Source organism: Arctopsyche grandis, chromosome 4, assembly GCF_051622035.1.
Source record: "Arctopsyche grandis isolate Sample6627 chromosome 4, ASM5162203v2, whole genome shotgun sequence".
Classification (NCBI taxonomy): domain Eukaryota; kingdom Metazoa; phylum Arthropoda; class Insecta; order Trichoptera; family Hydropsychidae; genus Arctopsyche; species Arctopsyche grandis.
The window spans coordinates 19,898,689-19,920,728 of record NC_135358.1 but is presented as its reverse complement, the minus strand read 5'-3'; the positions used below and the strand labels follow the sequence as shown (position 1 = coordinate 19,920,728).

The window sequence follows — 22,040 nt, the reverse complement described above, 5'->3', positions numbered from 1 at the left end:
CAGTGCTGTGCTTTTCAGTGTTTGCTCATACGTTTGTCATCCATGATGTGCTTGAAATACATGCTCGTGTTTAAAAAAAAAAAGGCAACTGTTACTGTTTTATGGTAGATTTGCCCTTGCTAAAGTAACAAAGGCAAGTGTTAACAGTGTGCCGTATAGGGAAATTGGAACGAGTGTCTGTTACGATACTGATGAAAGTAAAAGTGTATTGTTCTCGAGTGTGTACGCACGCCAGTTAACCCGAATACGCCAATGATGCAATCAATCGTCGCCGACTGCAATTCTTGATTTTATTATTCTGTAAAAATTAAAAAAAAATCTATCAGCCAAACTTCTGAAAGAATTCTCTACGAGTTGATCATGATGAAAGGTATTTTCCGTGCGTTTGATCCACTAGCAGTATATCAGAGACCCTGTTGAATAAACAACCTTTAATATCCCTCGATTCTCCAGTTCGCCCCCCTCACTGCCGATAGAGATCTTTTGGAAACTGTCCGCTTTGATTTGTTAAAAGCTTTTATTCAATATAATACTAGTTTGATTGATTCACAATGCCGTCGAAATTGTATTCAGTGAATCGTTTCTAATGATGGCTTATAGAATTTTGTTGAAGTGCTCATCTTTGAGGGCGAGGCTAATTTGATTTTACTAAAGTAGGATTGCGTTATACTGAAACTACTAATCTAACCATTGTAATTGTCAATTTAGACTAGTCAACCTTTGAATTTTGGATATTTTAGTAGGTGGTGACAATTTTTTTTAAATTGGAGATAGGCCAAGCAAAATTTGGAACGTACCTTGGATTGATTTGGTAATCGTACCTACGTTAAATCCATATAAAACCGGTCTTACTGTACTTTGGGATTCGTATCGTAGTTCACGTCTCTATCAAACTGGCAATGGGTTTGTTGTACTAAATTTTAATGAAGTTTATTTCCAATTATGGAGATAACTCTTCCTTCAAAACAAAACCTAGATTGAACATATCGCTTCATAATTTATTTATATAAAAAAAATCTTGCAATTGATTCTCGCATTTGTGCACGCGTGTAACACAATCCTGCCTTATAAATTATCGACATGGGAAGAATCTCGCTGAACCGGTTTTCGTTTTTCGGCAAGGATTCAAACTCATAACCGCTTCTTTTTGCTGACAATAAATCCAAGCTAATTTTTATTTGAGACATGTCCTTCGAACTTCGAACGCGCACGATCTCTATATGCAGATACAGAACAGGAAATATACATATTTCCCAATACATAGTTTTAAACTATCTTTCTGTTATATTATGCTGGTCTGTCTTCACAAATTGAACAATAGTGCAGAGATTGCATGCTCAGCAATGGTAATTTCGATTTATTAGTACGTTTTGGGTCATGTGGTTAGCGTCGAGCGAATTGATTACAAAACCAACAAACACGATCGTAACTACAAACGTCTCTGGTGTTCCTAGCGTGTCAACAGTGTATGTTTTATGTCTTATTTATTTGCTCGGTGTATCTTTCGGCCGGGAAAAGTGTTGTCTCCTTATCTGCTCCTTGACCCTAAAGAGTGAAAAAATCTTTTCTTTCGTTCGAGCTGTATTTGTCCCACTTTATCATTGGGTGTGCTATTTTCCTCCCTTTTTTATTGCAGCCTCTCCAATCTCTTGACCTGTGGATTTTCATTACGACTGCGAAAATTCCATCGGGTGCTCGATTTTTGTCTACATATAGAAGTACTATTTATAGATTTTAGTGAGTATTTTTGAATTGACATTCTTCATTGTGGTCTCGATTGCTTTTGCGTCTTCCACGATTGATAGATAGGAGATATTTTTTAAATCTTTATAACGATATAAGTAAAAGAAAGCCTTTGTTTTTTTTCGTGGTAAGGCCTCTTTATGCCACAAAATGAAATGTGTAGTAATCGATTTTTTTATCCTTGAAGATTTTCCGCTTGGCATATCGCTGTTGCGTTAAATGGTATGGATTTTTTTTATTTCCATTCCATAATCGTTTCTTCTCTAACTTAACGGATACTTTTGCAATTTACAGAAGATTTACTCGTAAGACGTGCTCTTTTTACGGTAGATTTAAAATAAAATAAAATATTACAGGCTACTAATGCGATTCAATGGAGCGGTTTTTTATATGCCATGATATCTAAGATTTTTTTGTTGTACAAATATGTATTTATTGTCTTACGTATTTGTTTTATAAAAATCAAAATTGTCATTGCTTAAGGTTAGGGTCTGAATCTACGGGATGCTGGCGCAGCTGCTAAAGCTGAGATACTGCTTTGATACCAAAATATACGGAAACTACGTACATATATATATATACATATAATGTATCCATTTCCTTCATTCATACATACAGCATTTATGAGCGCAGATGCTACAAAATATACTGTGAAGTTGTGGTTTTTAGAATGTTTTTTATATTGATTTTTTGAGAAAATCCTTGTTTATAACGCAGTGTTTAACAAAATGACAAAAAAAAACAGTGTTTTTTATTTAAATAGCTTTGTTCAACGTTATAGTCCGAACTTACCAGCATTTCATACCAAGAGAATAATTCTAGTATTCCAAAAAAATTTATGTGTCAGTATATTTCCGATTCGCTCATTCATCAATTGTGATGTAAATGCTTACAATACCGCAAACAAATATTAATCTTTTCGCAGATAAAAGTAAAAATTTGTAATTAGAAATAATATTGGAATCATTGGGTAAACGAAGGCCAAAATTCAAAACGAAAAAAATTGAAATCCAAAGCTTAAGTCTAACGATTTCAAAATCATCTCGGATCACGTTGATCTAGCTAACACGCCAATTCCAAAAGCAGGTTTGTATATCTGTATCGGCAATATGTTTGATTCTTTTGCTTGTTTGTTCAGGTGAGTTGAGAATGAACTCGGATCATTTTATTACATCCAAGATCTGTCTTTCTTTTATGGATCTCAAACTTCAGTCAATATGGGGTTAAATTTAACCGGCTCTTCATATTTTCAGAGTTGTGTTATATATGAATGGTCAATGAGTCAATGGGTACACAATTTTTGCCACTCTCAGTTGAATCACGTAGGCCGTGGTGAGTGAATCATTATGGCATAGTCTCGCATGACAAGCAGTGTAAAGACCGCTTGGTCAATTGCTTCTGCGGCTTGCATTTCTTCAATGGCGGACAGATGACCATCTTGAGTCATCGTATCATGGCGTTCGTCATTCGATCCGAAAACTATGTGATGATATAAGGCTTTGTTTTTGCGGGATTCCGATTCGATTCCGTGTCTCTTCCATATGTATGTGTGCAGTTTTCCATTGAAAAGTTTGCAAAGGAATGAAAAAAAAATGTCGTCATCGTTGGGTGCAGCAAAATAGTACCCACGAATTCAGAGCATGCAAATTACGCGTCGGTAGAATAGTGTGTAGTTTTGTTTTTGCTTTTTGGGTCATTGTGTTCACAATGAGTGTTTTCTTTTTCGACTTGCTTTCGCTTCGAAAACGCAACTGTAGAAAATGAATACGATTATGTTCTTCAAATACATATATTAAGGTTCTTTTAAATTTATACGGTACTGTATACATTTATATGAATACAGATGTGTCTATTTCTATTAGACATTTCAAACCATTAACTTCCATTTGGTGCAATGTTTTAGAATTTAGGGAATGAGTCTCCAAACCTGTAGGGTCGAGTCAAATATAAATATTTTATGTATTAGGAAGACCGGGGACTGATTCTTCATGTTCTGACATTCTATAAAACTAGTTAATGTTTACTTTTACTGTAGTTTTTTTGTACAGATTAGTAGTTTGTAGATCCCCTGATTGAAGTAATTTTTCAAACATTAAAATTTCGGAACCGAATTAGAATCTCTTGTGTTTAGACTAGACATCGGATGGGCATTAAGGCAATACACAGTTCCAACATCGGTCAAAGCAAGAGTGGGTAAAAAAAAGGTATTCTGCGCGCGCACGTTAATACGGGAGGAAAAGCCTGTTCCTCTTGTTCCTGTTGTATCCTGCTCGCGCAAATTAAGTGAGTATGTACCGTTTACCATGCACCATTTTTTTTTTTTTTTTGATCTTTCGACTTAAGATCTTTCGATTTTCGATCTTTGTCTTCCGATATTTGCGTTTTCTGTCGTTTAACATTCTGTCTCGTCACGGGGACCGTCAAATATTAATATTCAAATTGAAAAATCAGCCTGTGTAAACTGTTTTCACTTCATAAAGGCGTATTTTAAAAACTTTTTTTAAATGTATACATATGTACATTGGAACTGTTAATGTACCAATCACGGCGGTAGCCAGGGGGGGCTATAGGGGAGCCAGGCCTCCTAAATTTAAAAAATAATATATTTAAATCATTTATATAAATAATATAAAAATATATATAAAACATTTAAACTATATCGATTAATTATGAGAATAAAAAAAAAAACAGTGTCAAATTTAAATTTTTTCCCCCAGCGAAAATCGAAATCTATAGGCGGGCTGGGCTGCATTTTGGACAGCTCTGACTTTTCTTCTTGAATATTTAGCTAGCGATCGGGGCAGAGTGTTTTGCTATTGTTAATTTCATAGAAAAACCATTTTTAGAAGCTTTTCTGCTATAAACACAATTCATTTCCAAAATATAGAATATTTCTCTAGTGAATTTCGAACTAAAACGAATCATGCAATATGTAAAAAAATATTATGTTTTATGTAAATTTTAATGTTTTCGTCTTTTAATCCCAAAGAAAACTCGTCTTCTATATGTGGTTGTGATTTTTGAAAATTACATTTTCGTAATTATCATATTGTGTACGCGAATTTTGCTGCTTTTGATTTTAAATTTTATTGTATAAACAACCTAACCGCAGCCGAAAAATTGACTATTCAACTTCAATCGACATTCTAATGAATCGAACGTTTGAATTCACTAGATAAATATTTATTTTTTGTGTGCTGAAGAATATGTATCTAATATTTATATGTATATAAATTACCCTAATTTTCCATGAATTATAGTAACGAAAAAAATCTTACAAAATGTTTCGTTTTAATAAAAATCCTGGCTACGGCCGTGATACCAATCATTATAAATATTTTATATAGGATGTACATACATTTGAAGACAATATTCCTCTTTTATTAGTGCAAATCGTGATATAAAATACGCCATTATGAGATGAAATTGTAAGGGACCCACTTATACGGTCAAGGTCTCTATTAAACGCATAACATGCGTTCCACGCACATTAATTATTATTGTGCGCTAGTTTTTCACTTTTTTTTCTTTTTTTTTTTGTGAATTTAATTTTCCCCTGTTGCTTCACGGCACATTTATTGCGTTCACAGTCCGGTGGACAATTGTGCGTGCGCGCGCGCCATAATGAAATTGCCATTCACCAGAGGTGTTTTTGTGCACATGTATATTTATTTTGCGAGTTGCGGTTAATAACCCCCCCCCCCCCCTTTCGACAGTACGTTGCGGCTTTTTCCGGGGATGAAACAACCCCCATCAATAATGGGTTCGGTTTTGCGGCTGAATACGATAACGTTCGATCGACCGTAATCTGTCGCTAGCTTGCACACTGGTAGCACCTGTCCCATGTATATCTCTTTTATCTTATGAAGGCGTATTTTATATCACGATTTGTATTTTCATATTTTTTAAAGGTTTCTATAAATTTATTTAATATATAATTGTTGGTCAGGTTGTATTTATTTTTTACAAGCCTATCAGCTTGCTTTCGACAAAATTTGGGTTTGATATCCACACTCTTTATTTCTTATAAATTTAAAACCGGCTCTTTGGAATTTTCAAAATACGCCTTCATGAGGTGAAGAAAAAGTGTACATATATAGTAATTCGTACCCATGTAATATATGGATTGAAATCATTTAAAAAAAAATACTGGAGTGAGTGATTCAATTCCTGGAAAGATAAATTACAATCAGACTACCGTATCAGTTGTTGTGTTGATAAAAAATACGTAGTTATCTTCTGCGCTCTCTTTCTGTGTTTGTTTGAATTTATTGGTTTTGAACTGAATGCGTTCGTCAAAGCGTCATTTTATAACTTCCGTTTCCTGTTTGCGTCTACATATTCGTTTGTACGTTAAATCTCGTCCAGATACAGTATATCTCGCTGTATGTGTTAGTTACTGTATTTTCTATTTGAAGTAAAACTTCTTTGCGGACGGCAGTAAATTGTTGAGTGGTACGCTGTACGTGTATTTTTTTAGATACTTTTAAATATGCGAAAAAACGCAGCACCCCTAGCCCATATACATGGTACACAGTTCCAAACATCACCCCCTGGAGTGTTTTCGGTGATATTTTATCCTTGCTTGACGGTGATCGATAACGATGAATCCCATATTTGAATAAATGTAGGAGAAACTTGTCGGTTGCATATGGATATGCATACACGTGCGACCTCCCATTTTGCATTTGCAACTACACCCGAATTCGGTTTGGGGAACACCCACTGTTTACTAGCCAGGGACGTGACGTCCCATACCACTCCGTGTGTTTTCACCCTAAGCGTTGCAACGCTGAAACATTGCACGAAACTAGTCTGCTAAGTGTACTCCTAGTATTTAGCCGATTTGGTTTTAAGTTTTTCTCCTGTAGTGTGTAGTGCAAAACACACGTTTGATTTTTTTAATGTGTGTAGGAAATGCTCAAATCTCCTTGTGCGAGATGAAAGTTCGACCTCTCGTGACCCCAGGATGTGCACTCGCCGCGTCAGGACTTTTAACAAGAGATGACGTTGTCTGGAGTGACATGTGCACTGTTTGTTTCCTTCCAACTTTTTTTTTAACGTTGTATAAGAAATCTGAGTCATTTCTGCTATCATTATTGGTATTATTATGTGTGTACTCGACACTTTCATTTTTTGTGCTGTTGTATCATATGTATGTATAATAGCAAGATTTGATTGTGTAATGTAAGCATAAATGTCGATAACGGTGCGAAATTTTATACAATGATGAATTATTAATTAATTGCGGACGATGATGGTAGATATTAATTAGTTTTTATTGGTCGTTTGTGGTTTTTCAATTTATTTTTGCATTGAATCAGTGTGTGTTTGTGTCAGGGGCGCTCAGCCTTTCCGAATCGTGACCCAGATTAGGTTTGCAATTGAATTATTCAGTTTGCAACTTGGCAATTTTCCTACTAAATTGGATGTTTTGCAAGATTTTACCGTTAAGGATTTGACTGCGTTATTTATCCGTTACACGTGATTAAATCTCCGAAAAGTCCGAGTCCTCTGATCAATCGACGTTACTCGTAACGTAGCAACGTCCGAGTGACCAAATTAACGTACTCGTTCTGTGTGCACTCGCATCGTGTCAACCCGGTATTAATGACCTTGGTACTTACACTTGACAATTTGATATATATGTGTATGTATATATGGGCCGTTATATTTGAAAGTGGTGGAAGTCCAATTTTCAGTTTCAGAAACACTATTCCTACATTCTTCCGATTTGAAACTTCGCTATTTTGCGCAGTTTGATCACCGATAGAAATTTAAATTACTTCCGCTAGTTCGATGGTGAAAAATAATCATAATAAACACCTTTAAGAATCGACAATGACAGCTCGTTCTCCGCCAGTGGCCAGGATTATATGTTTGACTTTCCGCCAGCCACTCGTTTTGTGAGATTTTATTTGTTCACACACCTATAACTTAATCTTTTTCACCCAAGGATGAAAATATATAAAGGCGACCCAAGGCTTTAAGTAATATATTTAATTACATTAATTTAAGCCGGGATCATAATTTTGATTGAAATTTAATTCATACGAAATGATAATTTTTTATATACATTTTTTAAAATTTATATTTTTAAATATCGTTAAACGCAAAAAAATATATTTAATGTTTTGCGAAATATTTCTCCAAATGAAGACACGTGGACTTGCGTCAATTTCAAATGTAACGGCTCATATATTTCTATTACACTGAGCAACAATAAAAATTACGGGAGCCAAGAGTAATCAATCTTTACTAAGTTTGGTCCACTGAATTCGAATATGACAAAAAATCACAATAAAGAAAAAAAACATCTGACTATTAATTCCAATACTCACTTTTGGCATAGCAATACGAGCGTTTAAACGAGAAGAAACCAACAAAAATCATTATCATATTCGAATTCAGTGGGTCAAACTTAGTAAAGATTGATTAATCTCCACTCCGGTAAGTAAACAAAGTGAAACTAATATAAACCTTGTAAAAACATGATTTTTTTGTTGCTCAGTTTTATTAATGCTAAAAAAAATATAAGTTTCCACCATTTATTTTTATCACGCAGGAACCCAATTATGTATATATTGCAAAATTTAAAAATACATCTTGTCATCACTTATATTTTGTCCCATAAAGGTCATGTAAATTTTTTTATGTTTCACGTCAAGTGTGCGATATTTTATAAAGGTGGTATTATTTAGGTTAGTAATGTATACATACATAAGAATATGTGTATAGTCGATGACATAACCGGGCCGTCGACCCAGAAGTCTATCTCTGGAAAATACTTGATAAATAGTTTTTCCACAATAGGCCTTAAAGTTCACAGTGCCATTAAATTTTTTAGAGCACGGAAAGGAATCTGGGTTTATTGAATTTTCCGAATTGGCTCCGTTTAATCACAAGGTACCTCAAAGGAATGATTTTTGAACCTGGGAAATATTCTATTGACCGCATGACCCCCAACACCAAGTGGTAATTCAATACACATCACCGTCTGAACTTTGGGGTCACGAAAAACCCCACTCTAATTCGCTCAATTGTACGTTCAATAAAACGCCAAAATTATGCGGAAACCTACCGACCCATTAAGCATTTTATTTTTCCCTTGGTTTAATCAAATCGCGATTTAATAACGACCTACATATAAACGTTCGTTCCGTTACGACATGAAATGTCAAATTCGTCTTCACATTTTTCCTCGTTCCTCGGTTTTTTTATTTATTTTATTGTATTAAAATTGCGTTATTAAAAAAGCATTTTCAAATTTTTCGCATTTTTTATGTATTTGCTCGTGAAATTTATAATGAAATTTATGTAGCTTTCGCTCGGCCATACACAGCGCACCTGTTATGCATATAATTTGTGCACGACTTACGATTACGACACTTTCTAAAATGTCGAATTGTTCTCAATTGACAGTTTCAATCGGGGGTATCAAATATTACTTGGCTACGTCACATATTTTTTAATAAAAATTCAGACCCCCCACCTCTCAAATCACAATAATTATAACAATAGATAAAGTTTTGTAATCTTTTAAAAATTTGATTTAGAGATTTTTTTCTATGGCTTTTTGATATTTAGGTGGAATATTCAAATACGATCAAAACACTACATGGAAAAGTCTACTTATATTCATACTATACAGCACCGCCTGTTTTCGGCACGTTACTACTGGTTTTGGACGAATGCACGACAAAATCGGCTTACGTATACATTACAGAGTGCGACGATACAGTGCAATATTGTTTGCGTCGTATCGTCGAGTTCATATTGTCACAATATGACGTTTCCAAAAATATTCATATGCGCATGACGGCACTTTCGTTAGTACGGGTGCACTCGCCACTGACGTCACTGCTTGATACGTTTCTGTAGATCGTGTCGGTTACCTCTGTTATGTGTTGTAAAATTATCGGTAATAATCTTTTGGAGAATATTCTCCAAACCAAGAATTTTCGAAAATATTCTTTTTTAGAGCATCTGGAGGGCTTTTAAACTATTCCGTTGCAATTTCAAAAAATGGATAAATTCATGTGAACGGTAAGATGAGAGAAGACTTTACTTAACTAATGCAAAAAACCTAATCAATAATATTTTTTAACATTTTGCATTTTATCTGTACAGAGAGAGGGTAAGCAAATATGACTTTTGAGCAGTTGGCGTAACACAACAGAAATGTTACGCCTATTGTGTATTTTTTGTTGAAATATTTAACGATTTCTGAAAAAAACTTAAAGCAACTTATTTATAGATCTGGAAGCAAAAAAAAACTAACCGACATTTTAGTGTAACTCGCATTGTTTATTTACCAATTTTTATCTTTTCTAAACATAATAAATTTACGATTTAATATTATGTATTGTGTTTAAAAGTATCATGTGATTAACTGTTGTAAAATAACAATTAAAATACCCAAACTCGTACAAAATTTGTGTTAAAACATTTCGTCGAAAAACATGAAAGTAAATTGATAAATTCATGTGTTTTTTTTCTTTCGATTTTTAAATGCTTTTTATTATTACGAAATTATGTTCACAAGACATCTTATATCTATTTTAATAGTTACTGATCTACTGATCATTTTCTATTTTACAATTTTAATTTAATTTTGTTAGTAATCATAGTATTATATTTTTCTAATGTTAATGTACAGTATAATAGGAAAAAGAGCTCAAAAACCTATTTACAATTCTTAGATAAATTCATGTGAACGGTAAAGATGAGGGCGGAAATGAATAAAAGTAATTAATTAATGCAAAACAATTTCATTTAAATATGTTCACCAAAGCAATAAAAATATGTATAATTTATTGCTTTCAGAGTTAATAAGCATTGCATTCCTGTGAGAATTTCGCGGAAAACGTTCATGGTTGTAGTGCGCGTATGTTAAAATGACGAAATGACATATTCAGTGTCGTCAGAATGAAAAAATTTCATTCAAAATCTCTGACATTCTAGAAAGTCCTATTACTACTATTAGATTCTGAAAATATCCTAGAATCGTCTAAAAAGCTAATAAACTATCTAGAGATGTTTTAAAACCATTGATGTATAATACACTAGATCCGCCCTCACGTCTTATACTGGTCTCCCTTTTGGCGCATGCAAAATACATGGCGCACGCAGTTTCTCTTAGTAGGTAGATAGGTACCGCTGCGTCGTAGGGAAAAAACCATTTTTTTTCCAACTTCCCCGCTAGTTAAACCCCCCGCACCCCTCAGTTAGTGAAGACAAGATCTCCGACCAAAATCACACGTCAGGGCCCATCTATGTGTATTATACATCAATATTTAAAACCAAGAAAAAAGAAAATCCTCGGTGAATAATTTTTTGGAGAATATTCTAGTTCTCCGATAATATTCTCGACTTACAACACTAGTTACGATACGTCACGTACATATTATGGATAATATGAATGTGTAACATGGAATGTACTAAAGAATATTTTTATACCTACTGCAGTTAACGTGCAGTTGCTGGTCTGTGATGTATTAGTATAAATTAATCTATACCTGTATACAATAATTATAAACACCTATATATGTATGTACATATATACAAACATATATAATTCTCTTTCATATGGAATGGAACGTTCGTGGCTTTGGCAGTTTGAGTATCTGTTATTAAAAGGCCCAATTTGTGCTCAAACATCACGATAGTCAAAAAAAATTAAGTGACAAAATTAATGAAAATACCGACAGTTCTTTATTCGTGTGTTAACTGTCCAGATAAGACTTAAACATTCGCCGTTCGCAAGTCTTACCGGACGCCATTTAATAAATTCATTTCTCACGAAGGGAAAATTGCCCTCGTTGTCATAATCATTTTCGGATTTGAATCTACTATGAGGGGCTGGAAAAAAAGTTGAGCTTTCCTCAAGGAAAAAGGACAGGGATAAGTTTTCCGTGCTCCACTTCATTACCCACGTAAATATTTATATTACCGTTACGTGAAAAACCGGTATCTTTACACGCTCCAAAGGACGTTTGTTTATATAATATATCCTTTTACGAATTCCGGAACGGTATGTAGGTCGATCCCTTTTCACGGGTAGGCGAATTTTCTCGTGAAAATCTCGACTGAAAAAGGGTGGCTGTTTAAACTTTTCCATTGCGCAATCTGAAAAGTTTCGCCAATTTATTCAATACCTATATATCCTATTTTTTTCGCTCGTACATACGATAGTACGACGTGGAATACTAAATCACACTTATGAATTTATGATTTATTCTTACATATGTATGTATCAAATCACCTACGCATTTTTTTATTTAATACTTATCATATGTGTTGCCTTTGATGTGTTAAATTTTTCAAATGAACGTCAATTTTAATAAACCATACAGTTGCTTTTGCCACTTGAAATTTAATGAAACACATATGTACGTAATATTTATATACATATACATATATGTATTGTATGTGGACTTTATCTGTAAGACCGTTCGTGTAAAATAAGATACGGTATCATATCGACTTGTATTTTTTTAGATTAAAGAGCTTTTTTTTTTTTTACATATATACCAGTAAGGCCTTACAGGAAAATCCCAATTTTGATATCTTATCTTATCGGATAAGATCCTCACATACTCATATGTTTATTTTTACGTATTAATTTAATATTCGATTTAGCCAAAATGACTGAGACTTGTAAGGGCAATGAAATGACATCGTTTTAACGGAAAATCGCTTCTACAATGGAACCCCAAAGCCCCCCTATTAATCTTGCCAATGTGTTAGAAACGCAGTTAAGGGGTTAGACCGCGAAAGATTGTTATCTCCGGTAATGATCGTCGAAAAGACCCAAACATTGTTCAACGAAACCTAACCTATGTACGTGCGTTTGCGAACTACTCCAAATATCCATTCCAGCATTTCAAATGTTTTTTGTCATTTGCATAATTTTCAACATCTTAGTAAGGAAATGTGTGGCTTGTGCTCATTTTTATGCAATTTGGCTTCTTGGTGTTTTGTGAATAAAATGAACCGCAATATCAGCCCACACTGTATCCATGACACACTTATTTAGTTGATTCTGAAAGTTTGTAATTTGATCGAAAAATTTATTTGATTTTCATGAATATTTGAAATACTCGTTCTTATTAGTTTTTTTTAGTTATAAATGTAAATCAATTTTGTGTTTTTTAAACATCAAAAACCGGCAACACATTTGGTAACATATTAACGAACGTGTGCTTATAAAATACAGTGCCGGCCACTTTAATCGCAACACCCTCAAATTGGTCGTTCTCCCTCAACAACAAAAAATCTCTCAACAGAATCTCTAAACCTTTTATTTTAACAGTTTTTTGTTTATTGAAAAAGGCATTGTTGTTAATATTTTGGGACTATTCTATGAAGTTCTTATTCATCTTTCATTTGAGTGGCTACATTTTACATAGACATGGTGTTTTCGAAGAAAATTGACGTCCTCAAAAGATTTTCCTTATCCTGAATTAATTTAGAATTGTAAATAATATTTCTGAATACCAAAAGATTCTTAAGAGTTCGTATGATTAAAAAAAATAAGGACGACTAGTTTGACCAAGTCATATTTGTCAAAAATCATGCAAACTGTAAAATTGAAAATGTTGCGATTGAAGTGAACGGCACTGTACATATTTTTCTTTATAAGATTTAGAAATTTTAAGTTGAATGTCACCAAAAACGTTCAAACGGAGTATTTTATGAGCAAATTAATCGCTAGTTTGACATTTTGACGTATCATAGTTTCTTATTTTTCATTTCTATTTATTTCATACTAGTAGTGTTATCCGGCTTCTCTCGGTAAATGGAAATGAAATGAAAACCATGAAAAAAATCTATATTTGTTTTGTTAATAAATTTATTTGAATTGAAAAAAATATATATTATTTAACCACCGACCAATTACAAACGTCTTTGAACAAACCAGCTAATCACAAAACGAATTACAGATGCCGTTTCGGTTTTATATACAAGATATTTTATTTTACATTAAAAATGGATACAAAATAATAATTCATGACAGGTTACCCCAATGCGTCACTACGGTCTTACAAAACAAAATCAATAATTCATCTCATCCAAACAGACTCGCGCTGAATCATATGAAACTGACAATTTATAAACACTATATTATACCATCTATTTTTCAGCGAGACAACCACTTTTTGACACATGACTTGTCGCGTAAGATCATTCGGCTAATATTAACCATACTTTACTATGAAAATAATTTCTTTCAATGTTGGCTGTTTTATTAAAACTTGGCAATTTGGTTATCGATACTGATTAGTTCGTGTACTGATAACGCATTTTGTATAGGGATCATTTACGACTTGTCGCATTGTAAATATAATGGAAATTGTATGAACGTGTATGTACATATATACGTAAAATGGCTTTGCTATTTTCCCCCCTTATGGCTGGTCACGTATTTTAGCACAATTTCGTGACTTCGCGTCATCACTATAACCCTTCGCGACACGTTCTCAACCCATCACGTTACCCCATCCTTGTCATGGGGGTGTGCACTCTATTATCTTATCTAGACTACTATGACTACCTGACCCACATTGGGAGCTCTAGGTGTCATTATACCGTAGCGCCCTTTTCGTCGGACTACAAAGGCGCCACCTCGTCCCCATTCTCCATTTTCATTCACCCACCCACCCACCCACCCACCTAGAGAGTGCTTCGACTAATTGCTAGCGCTTCGGGGGTTCGGCTGCCACGCCACGCGAGACCCCCCAACCCGTAGAGGTTAATTCAGATTTATTGCCATTTATTTTTACAGAGCTCGTTTCAATCCCTAAAAATTAATCCCTTTTATGAAATAAATTTTCATACAATATGCTCGTTTTGTCTTATCGCATTGTTTTACATTATGCGGAAAATTATACAACGAGTTATCGTTTTCCTTGCTGATTTTAGCACAATGTGTATATACACTATACATATATGCATAGTTATATTGGTTTGATGTACGTGCATATGTGTGTATGTGTCCGAAGCGAGAGGAAAATTTTTGGGAAATAAAAGGGACTTTTCACAATGGGAGTAATAATTTATGCGATTTTCTCCAAACTTGTACACTGCGGGAATATTCATGAATTTAAATTAGAAGTCACCCTTGACTTGTTAGTAGGTCGACTGGAATTGATAAAGTTTTTACGCATTTTGTTCATGTTGCGAGTTTACCCTTTTGTGTCGACAACGTTGTGTGCTAGTTTTCAATTGTTAAATATATGTATTACGTTACGAGCAGATAACCTCCCCTATTTTTATTTATTTACTTAAATTAAATGGAGAATATTGTCATTTTCGTTTTGTGGCCCCCCTCAATTTTGCGCCTGAGGCTATCTGCTCCCCTCCCCCCCCCACACCATGAGCCTGTATATAATTTTTTTTATATATGAGAAATAAATACATATAGTTATGTGACATTATTTTTCCCAAGATTTAAATTTATTTCAGAAAATTGCGCATTTTAAATTCAATACTTGTACTGCATGGCGGCAGTTACAGTAACAGAACCCGCTCCTATATTTTTACTTTATTTATGTACGTAGTAACAATAGATGAATTTTTGTGATCATGCGAAAATTTGAACTCGAGATTTTGACGGATTCGAACTCAGAATCGATCACTGATCACGTTTTCATGATCTAGAAAAAATGTGTGTGTCTATGTCTGTGTATTTTGGGGATTTTTTGAAAACCGTTAGTCTTATCAAACTGAAACTTAGTATCGGTTACTGAAATTCTTATCGACACGACGTAATTTTTTTTCAAATTTTTAAGTTGGCCGGAAATGCTACCTCTTAGGTGTCCTCTTTTTTTAAGTTTTTGAATTCAATTATCTCCCAAACCGTTAACTAAATCGGAATGAAAATTTTTTATATGTAATAGATGTAACCTTATATTTTTATCTGAACCGGAAGTAGTACTGTTACTCTAGAGAATCGAGGATTTTTTATGTTTTTCTCAGAAACCTTTGGTTTATTGAATTGAAATTTCATATCTACAAGTTTAAGCGTATTACCAAGTTATCTATAAAATTTGTTAAGCATCCGTCAACCGGAAGTGGCAGTTTACTCTTATTCGATTTTTTTCGACCCTTTAAAATGTGCGTTCTTTACGAAAAGAATCAAGTATAATTATTGTATCACTGTGATGAAAAAATGTATCAATGTGATGAAAATAATAAAAAAATTACTAAATTTAATAAACTGGAAGTGGGATTTTTTCCTATTAGAAAGGTCAAAAATGTTGTACCCACTACTCTGTCCACACCCCTGAACGCATCAAGCTGAAAATTTATATTTGTATTATATATGTATGTACTAACTTAGAGCTGATAATGTTTTGGTCAGAATTCGTAAAAGGGAAGTAGTATTTTTTTTTAAACTATTTCATTATTTTATTTTGACCTTTTATATTATTTTAATCTTTTTGATATTTATTGTGTATAATACTGATAGTGATTTTAAGTAATAAAAAAAATTGAACAAAATCCGACAACCGGAAGTGGAACTTTTGTCTTGTGCAAGTTTCCATACATTTGTTTCGAAAATGCTTAGTATTGATCTATTAGTATTTCATAATGATGCCGGTATGTGTGAATGTGTCTGTACGGTTCAATATAGAATTTTGTTTTGTGATTTTCTTATATTCCTCAAATACATAGATAAAGTCATGGATTGGTCACACCCAAATTTTTTTAAAAATTGTCATGAACCTAAGAAAGTCTCGGCCGGAATAATATCTATTATACATATGTATTTAAAGTTTAGTTAACCCACCAGTTTATTGCACACACACACGCAAGATTCGCACGTAGCCCGATTACCCACGCGTTGATTTGACCATCAATTGGCACCAAACACGCGTCCAAAAGGAAGAAACAATAGTGCGACATCCTGCTTACAAATTGCGAACATCGAATGCCAAATTGTTGTTATATATTATGTATAATCGATCACAATTTCTCAAACATTCCATTACACTTTTGATCGTTGTCATCTCATTGAAAAGGGACTTACTTATTCTGAATCTGAATTGACTTAATTTGGGCTCGTCACAATTTTCTTTCAGAAGTTAGTCTCGTTGTTTAAATATGTATGTCTACGGAATTACAAATGTACCCCCCCCCCCCCTTCCATTATACGGTTTTAATAAATGATCTTCGTTGTCTCTTTCGAAGGTAGACGAAACATCGTGTCGTATTTTCTGTTTGTGATTTTTTTTTTGTATTACGTTTGTTTAATCTCTAATGTACTTTTAATTGTTTGTCATATGGTCGCTAATGGTTGATTCTTTGTTACAGAGCGGTTGGTAAAACATGTCTTCTCATCAGCTACACAACAAATGCCTTCCCTGGAGAATATATTCCCACTGTGTAAGTATTATTGTCTACTTTTGTATTAAATTTTCTTTGTCGTATCATAAATTGGCTCATATGTTGCGGAGAAAAATTATGAAATACGTACATACATACATACATATGTATGTATGTGTAAATATTTAAATTTATTTATACATAAATGTAATGAATTCACATCCATCTCTGTCAAGGAGAAAATAAGAATAAATATAACGGAAACGGTATTAATAACACCGAGCGACAACAAATTATGTACTATGTATTATACATATGTACGTTTATTTATCGTGCGAATTAGTGTTTACATAGATAACATATTGAGGTAAATACCAACCCTTATAAACGCGGTGAAATAAAAACAAGCCAAATAAACGCATAATAGCACTGGAAATAAAGTAAAAATGTTTATTTTTGACTTTTTGTTTATCTTTGCAAACATAGTGATAATATCAAACTGGCCCAATGAATACATACAATTCGCTAGCTAATTAATTTAAAGTATTTTATAGCAATAAATAAACATCAAAATCAATAGAAAATACATCGATTGTTGATTCCAACACTCACTTTGACACAGCAATACTAGATTTTAGGTTAAAGACCGCAAAACCAAGAAAACTGCGTATTTTTTTAAACGCTTATATTTCGAGCGAAACCGAAAGCGAACCAACAAAATTCAGTATCATATCCGAATTCAGTGGGCCGAACTTGATTGTAAACTCAAAAACGTGGCTTTTTGTTGCTCAGTTTAATAGTGCCAAATATGGCGATTTTTGGCTTTTAAACCGAATAACCGAAGTTTTAAAATTAGAAACAATTTTTTATTCATATTTATCTAACTGCGTTTGAGGTCATTTATTTGGCTTATTGTAATGTTCGATTAAGTCAGTTTTTATTGTAGTTTATTTTGCATTCATATCTTACGTGTCATTCTTGAGAGTACATATTTTCGATCTGGTTCGTGTCGTTCGACGTTTTGGACGTACATATACTATAATGTTGTGTGGGTGGGAAAAGCTTTTAATGATTGGCATTTCTATAAAAATATAAATGATGAATACATATGCATAAGCATTCGCTCTACTTGGCGAAATTGGATAAATTGGTTTGGGATTCCTGAAGGAAATACGCGTTTTATTGTCGGCGAAAGCGTTTCTTCCGACATCCATTATAGAAACGATTTATTTGCATTGCATTTTAATTTTAAATTCTTTCATTTTATGTTTTTACGACTGTCTGCGGACACTGTTGGATTACTTAATTTTAAAATTTCAAAGTTGTTTCAGTGAACGAGAAAGTTATGTAAAGTTGACTTAACATATTTTGTGATACCAGTGAACAGTTTTTAGTTTAGTGTTCGTAGTGAGTTCTTGTTATCGATTTGCTTCACGTATACCTTATTGTAATTCACAAAAGGTGATGAAAAATCTTTCGTATTTTTTTGATGCTCGTTGTAAACTTTTTTTTTAACAAAACTTCGTTGCCTCCTTCAATTATTTCTTTTCCTGCTTTTTTCGATCGAGTTTTTCTTTATTTTTCTTCCTTCCGTTTTTTTTTAAATTTAATTCAAACGGAAGTTAACTTTCTTCGTTCTGCTTCCTCTCGCGAAATTCTCGCTTAATGAAATTCTTTCGTTTTAAACGAGGCTACGCTCACTCCTCTCGTAATATATGGAAGAATGCTTCGAGACATATTAAAGATTCCACTGATGTCTCTAATTATATCACCCTGCAAAGTAAATTCTACGTATAATTATTAAAATATTATTTAACATTCATCGAATGAACATTTGTAGTGAGTGTTGAGGCTATTCTTTTTTTTTGTCGTTTGATATATGGTAGCGTCTATTGTAACGGTAAGGTTCCTCATCATTATTTCTTTTGCGTCTTCTTAAGAGAGGCCCTCCCTTTGTTATACGCACACAATGCATAAAAGAGCAAAAACGCGAGATTAAAGTATCAAGTAATTTTGTATAAGTTTTCGTTAAATAATTGTTATAATAATTGTGTTTTTCAGATTTGATAACTATTCTGCGAATGTTATGGTAGATGGAAAACCTATTAACCTAGGACTATGGGATACAGCAGGTCAAGAAGATTACGATCGACTTCGGCCACTTTCATATCCCCAAACAGATGTCTTCCTTATTTGTTTCTCATTGGTCAATCCAGCCTCATTTGAAAACGTCAGAGCGAAGGTAAAAATTTTATTAATTCATATATTGTATGTATGTGCATGTTACAAAATTTAACCAATTTGTTGTTAATACTTTTTTTGTGTTTTAGTGGTATCCAGAAGTCAGGCATCACTGTCCTTCGACGCCAATTATACTCGTCGGAACAAAATTGGATCTGCGTGAAGACAAAGACACAATTGAAAAACTTAAAGATAAAAAACTCGTACCGATCACATATCCACAGGTAAATTATATAATATACATATGTATAGTGTATGTATATCAACATCCCAGGTGGATAGTTTTTCCATTATACTTAATTCCTTCGACTTTTTCTAACTTACATACAAACATGTAATCTACAGCTCTTATTTTGTATGCTCCTCACTACTTTTCTTATACTTCTTGCCATCACATTTTTCTCTTATATCTGATATTATTTTGTCATTATGATTTCTGCGTATGCTGAATTATAATTCTTATATTATCTACCTATTTTTGTATATAAATTTCTTCAAACATGTTAGATTTGTTAGACATATGTATGTACACGTATACATATGTACATACATTGCATTCGTTTAAAAATAAAAATTTAAGTTGGTCACCTTTTGAGACACTTAAGCTCGATCAGTGTAGACTTCATGACCAATTGACCTTTTGGTAAAATGGTTAACCACATATAATTAGAGTAAAAAAAGATAGGAAATAGCTTAACGTGCTTTGCTGCTGTCAATGTTTGAATGGCGATACATAATTTATACTAATAAAATATGAATACATATTATAAGATTGTCTGCTATATGTATTTGTTAATAGAATTTTTTTTACTGCTTATATGTACATGAAGTTCATTTATGATAAATCTTAATTTTTGTTTCAGGGACTTGCCATGGCCAAAGAGATCGGTGCTGTAAAATATTTAGAGTGTTCAGCGCTCACGCAGAAAGGTCTCAAGACCGTGTTCGATGAAGCCATCCGGGCTGTGCTATGTCCTGTATTACAAGTGAAACCAAAACGGAAATGTTCTCTTCTGTAGTGTGCTTTCGTATGTATATACATGTACCACTTCTGTGATATTTGAAGATCATGCAAGTCGTGGAATTATCGAGTTTAATTTATTTTTTGCTTTTTGGTTACAGATCTACACTACTCACTATCTAGGCAAGATGTTATCTAAATAAAAACAAATTATGGATATAGCAGTTAGGTGTTGTCGAATGAGAGAACGCTCAAATCGAATGTGAAGAACACGTGTGTGTATGTGTGCGTGCATATGTGAATATTTTTACACAATTTTATGTGGAAATAAGTAAACATGTTGCTTCATTGTAAATTTCCCATGTTGATTGTTATATTATATGTTCTATAATACGAGCTTCTTGACACTTATAATTTGGCATTTACTTATAGAAATACATATTAATTTGCATTTGTAAAGGAAAAAACACTACCTTATCAATAATCTCAGACTACAATCTGATCTATTATGATTTTAATTTTGTTTTAAAATACTTGCTACACATAAATGCACCGTATTTTTTCGATTCGGTTATTTTTGTGTAATAAATGTGCAAGTACTAGCCTCTGTTAGGTGCGCACAGTGAATTCAATGGAAAGACTGTTCCTTTTTATTCGCTATTGTTGAAAATGTGATATAACATTTTTTAACCCAAACATGTCCATTAATCTATGTGTAGTAATGCTAAAACAAATATTTTAATATTTCTAAAAATAGCCTTAATGTCTTATTATTATGTATCATATTATGATTTTGAGGATTCATGCAATGTCACAGTGAATGCTTCACACATATGTATGTACATGTTTATAATTTTGTTTGGTTTTTTTTTTATATTCCGTAACAATAGAACAAAATTTCTTGGGCATATATGGGTTAAACCACAAAGAGTAATACTTATACTTCAATTATATACATGTATATATATTATCAAATATATGTATTTGTATTAAGAAGACATCCAAAATTATAAAAAAGGGAAAAACTGCTGAATTTATATACTTATATATATATATATTATTAAAAAAAAATTTATAATTGTTATTTATATGATATGTTATGTTTTAACATATTACGTGTAAAACTTGGCATAATAAAATGAATAATTTTATTTTTATTTTCTATCTTTGATTTATTTCTGTTGAAGGATTTACATTTTAAAGTGCAATATGAATCCGCGCTTATTGCATTATTGATGTAATAAAAGTATGTTTATGTTGTATTGATGTCTTTTTGCAATTATTTTGATAACGTTGTATTTTGTAACATATCAAAGAAAAAATTACATTTGTCATCTATTTGCTTTCCTTATACTTATTATGTATATATACGTATAGTATACGTATGTATATATATATATTATATGTATGTACATATATACCTATATCTCGATATAATTTTTTTATTTCGTATAAAACAGTTTAAGTAAAAAAATAAAAGAGCCAAATAATGTTTTTTATTTAACAATACTGCACTCCTACGTACACCAAAAATACATTTGAAATTTTATTATTTCATCCAATTATACATAATATTAATGCAATATGTATGTACATATGTAAGGATGAGTGTTGCTCAGGATAAAGGTGAGTTAAATCGTATTGGCGATCCTTTTATTTAGCAGTGGTTGGTGAAAGGCTGCAAGTGATGATTTATTTATTTAAGGATGTTCGAACCTCTGTGGCATACTATTGCAACATAATGGTCAAATAAAAATAATTGTAT

At 32.9% G+C, this 22,040-nt stretch overlaps 1 protein-coding gene across 1 annotated transcript in view; it reads left to right on the top strand.

Annotated features, from left to right (window-relative positions):
* LOC143910856 (ras-related protein Rac1) overlaps nt 1-21,287 on the top strand; it is a 34,235-nt gene extending 12,948 nt beyond the window's left edge. Inside the window, exons 2-6 of the mRNA XM_077429459.1 lie at nt 17,062-17,133; nt 19,135-19,315; nt 19,404-19,538; nt 20,178-20,342; nt 20,437-21,287. Of these exons, the coding sequence (XP_077285585.1) occupies nt 17,062-17,133; nt 19,135-19,315; nt 19,404-19,538; nt 20,178-20,333 (544 nt within the window). The 3' untranslated portion in view covers nt 20,334-20,342; nt 20,437-21,287. The remainder of the gene's footprint in view (nt 1-17,061; nt 17,134-19,134; nt 19,316-19,403; nt 19,539-20,177; nt 20,343-20,436) is intronic.
* The last annotated feature ends 753 nt before the right edge of the window (nt 21,288-22,040 follow it).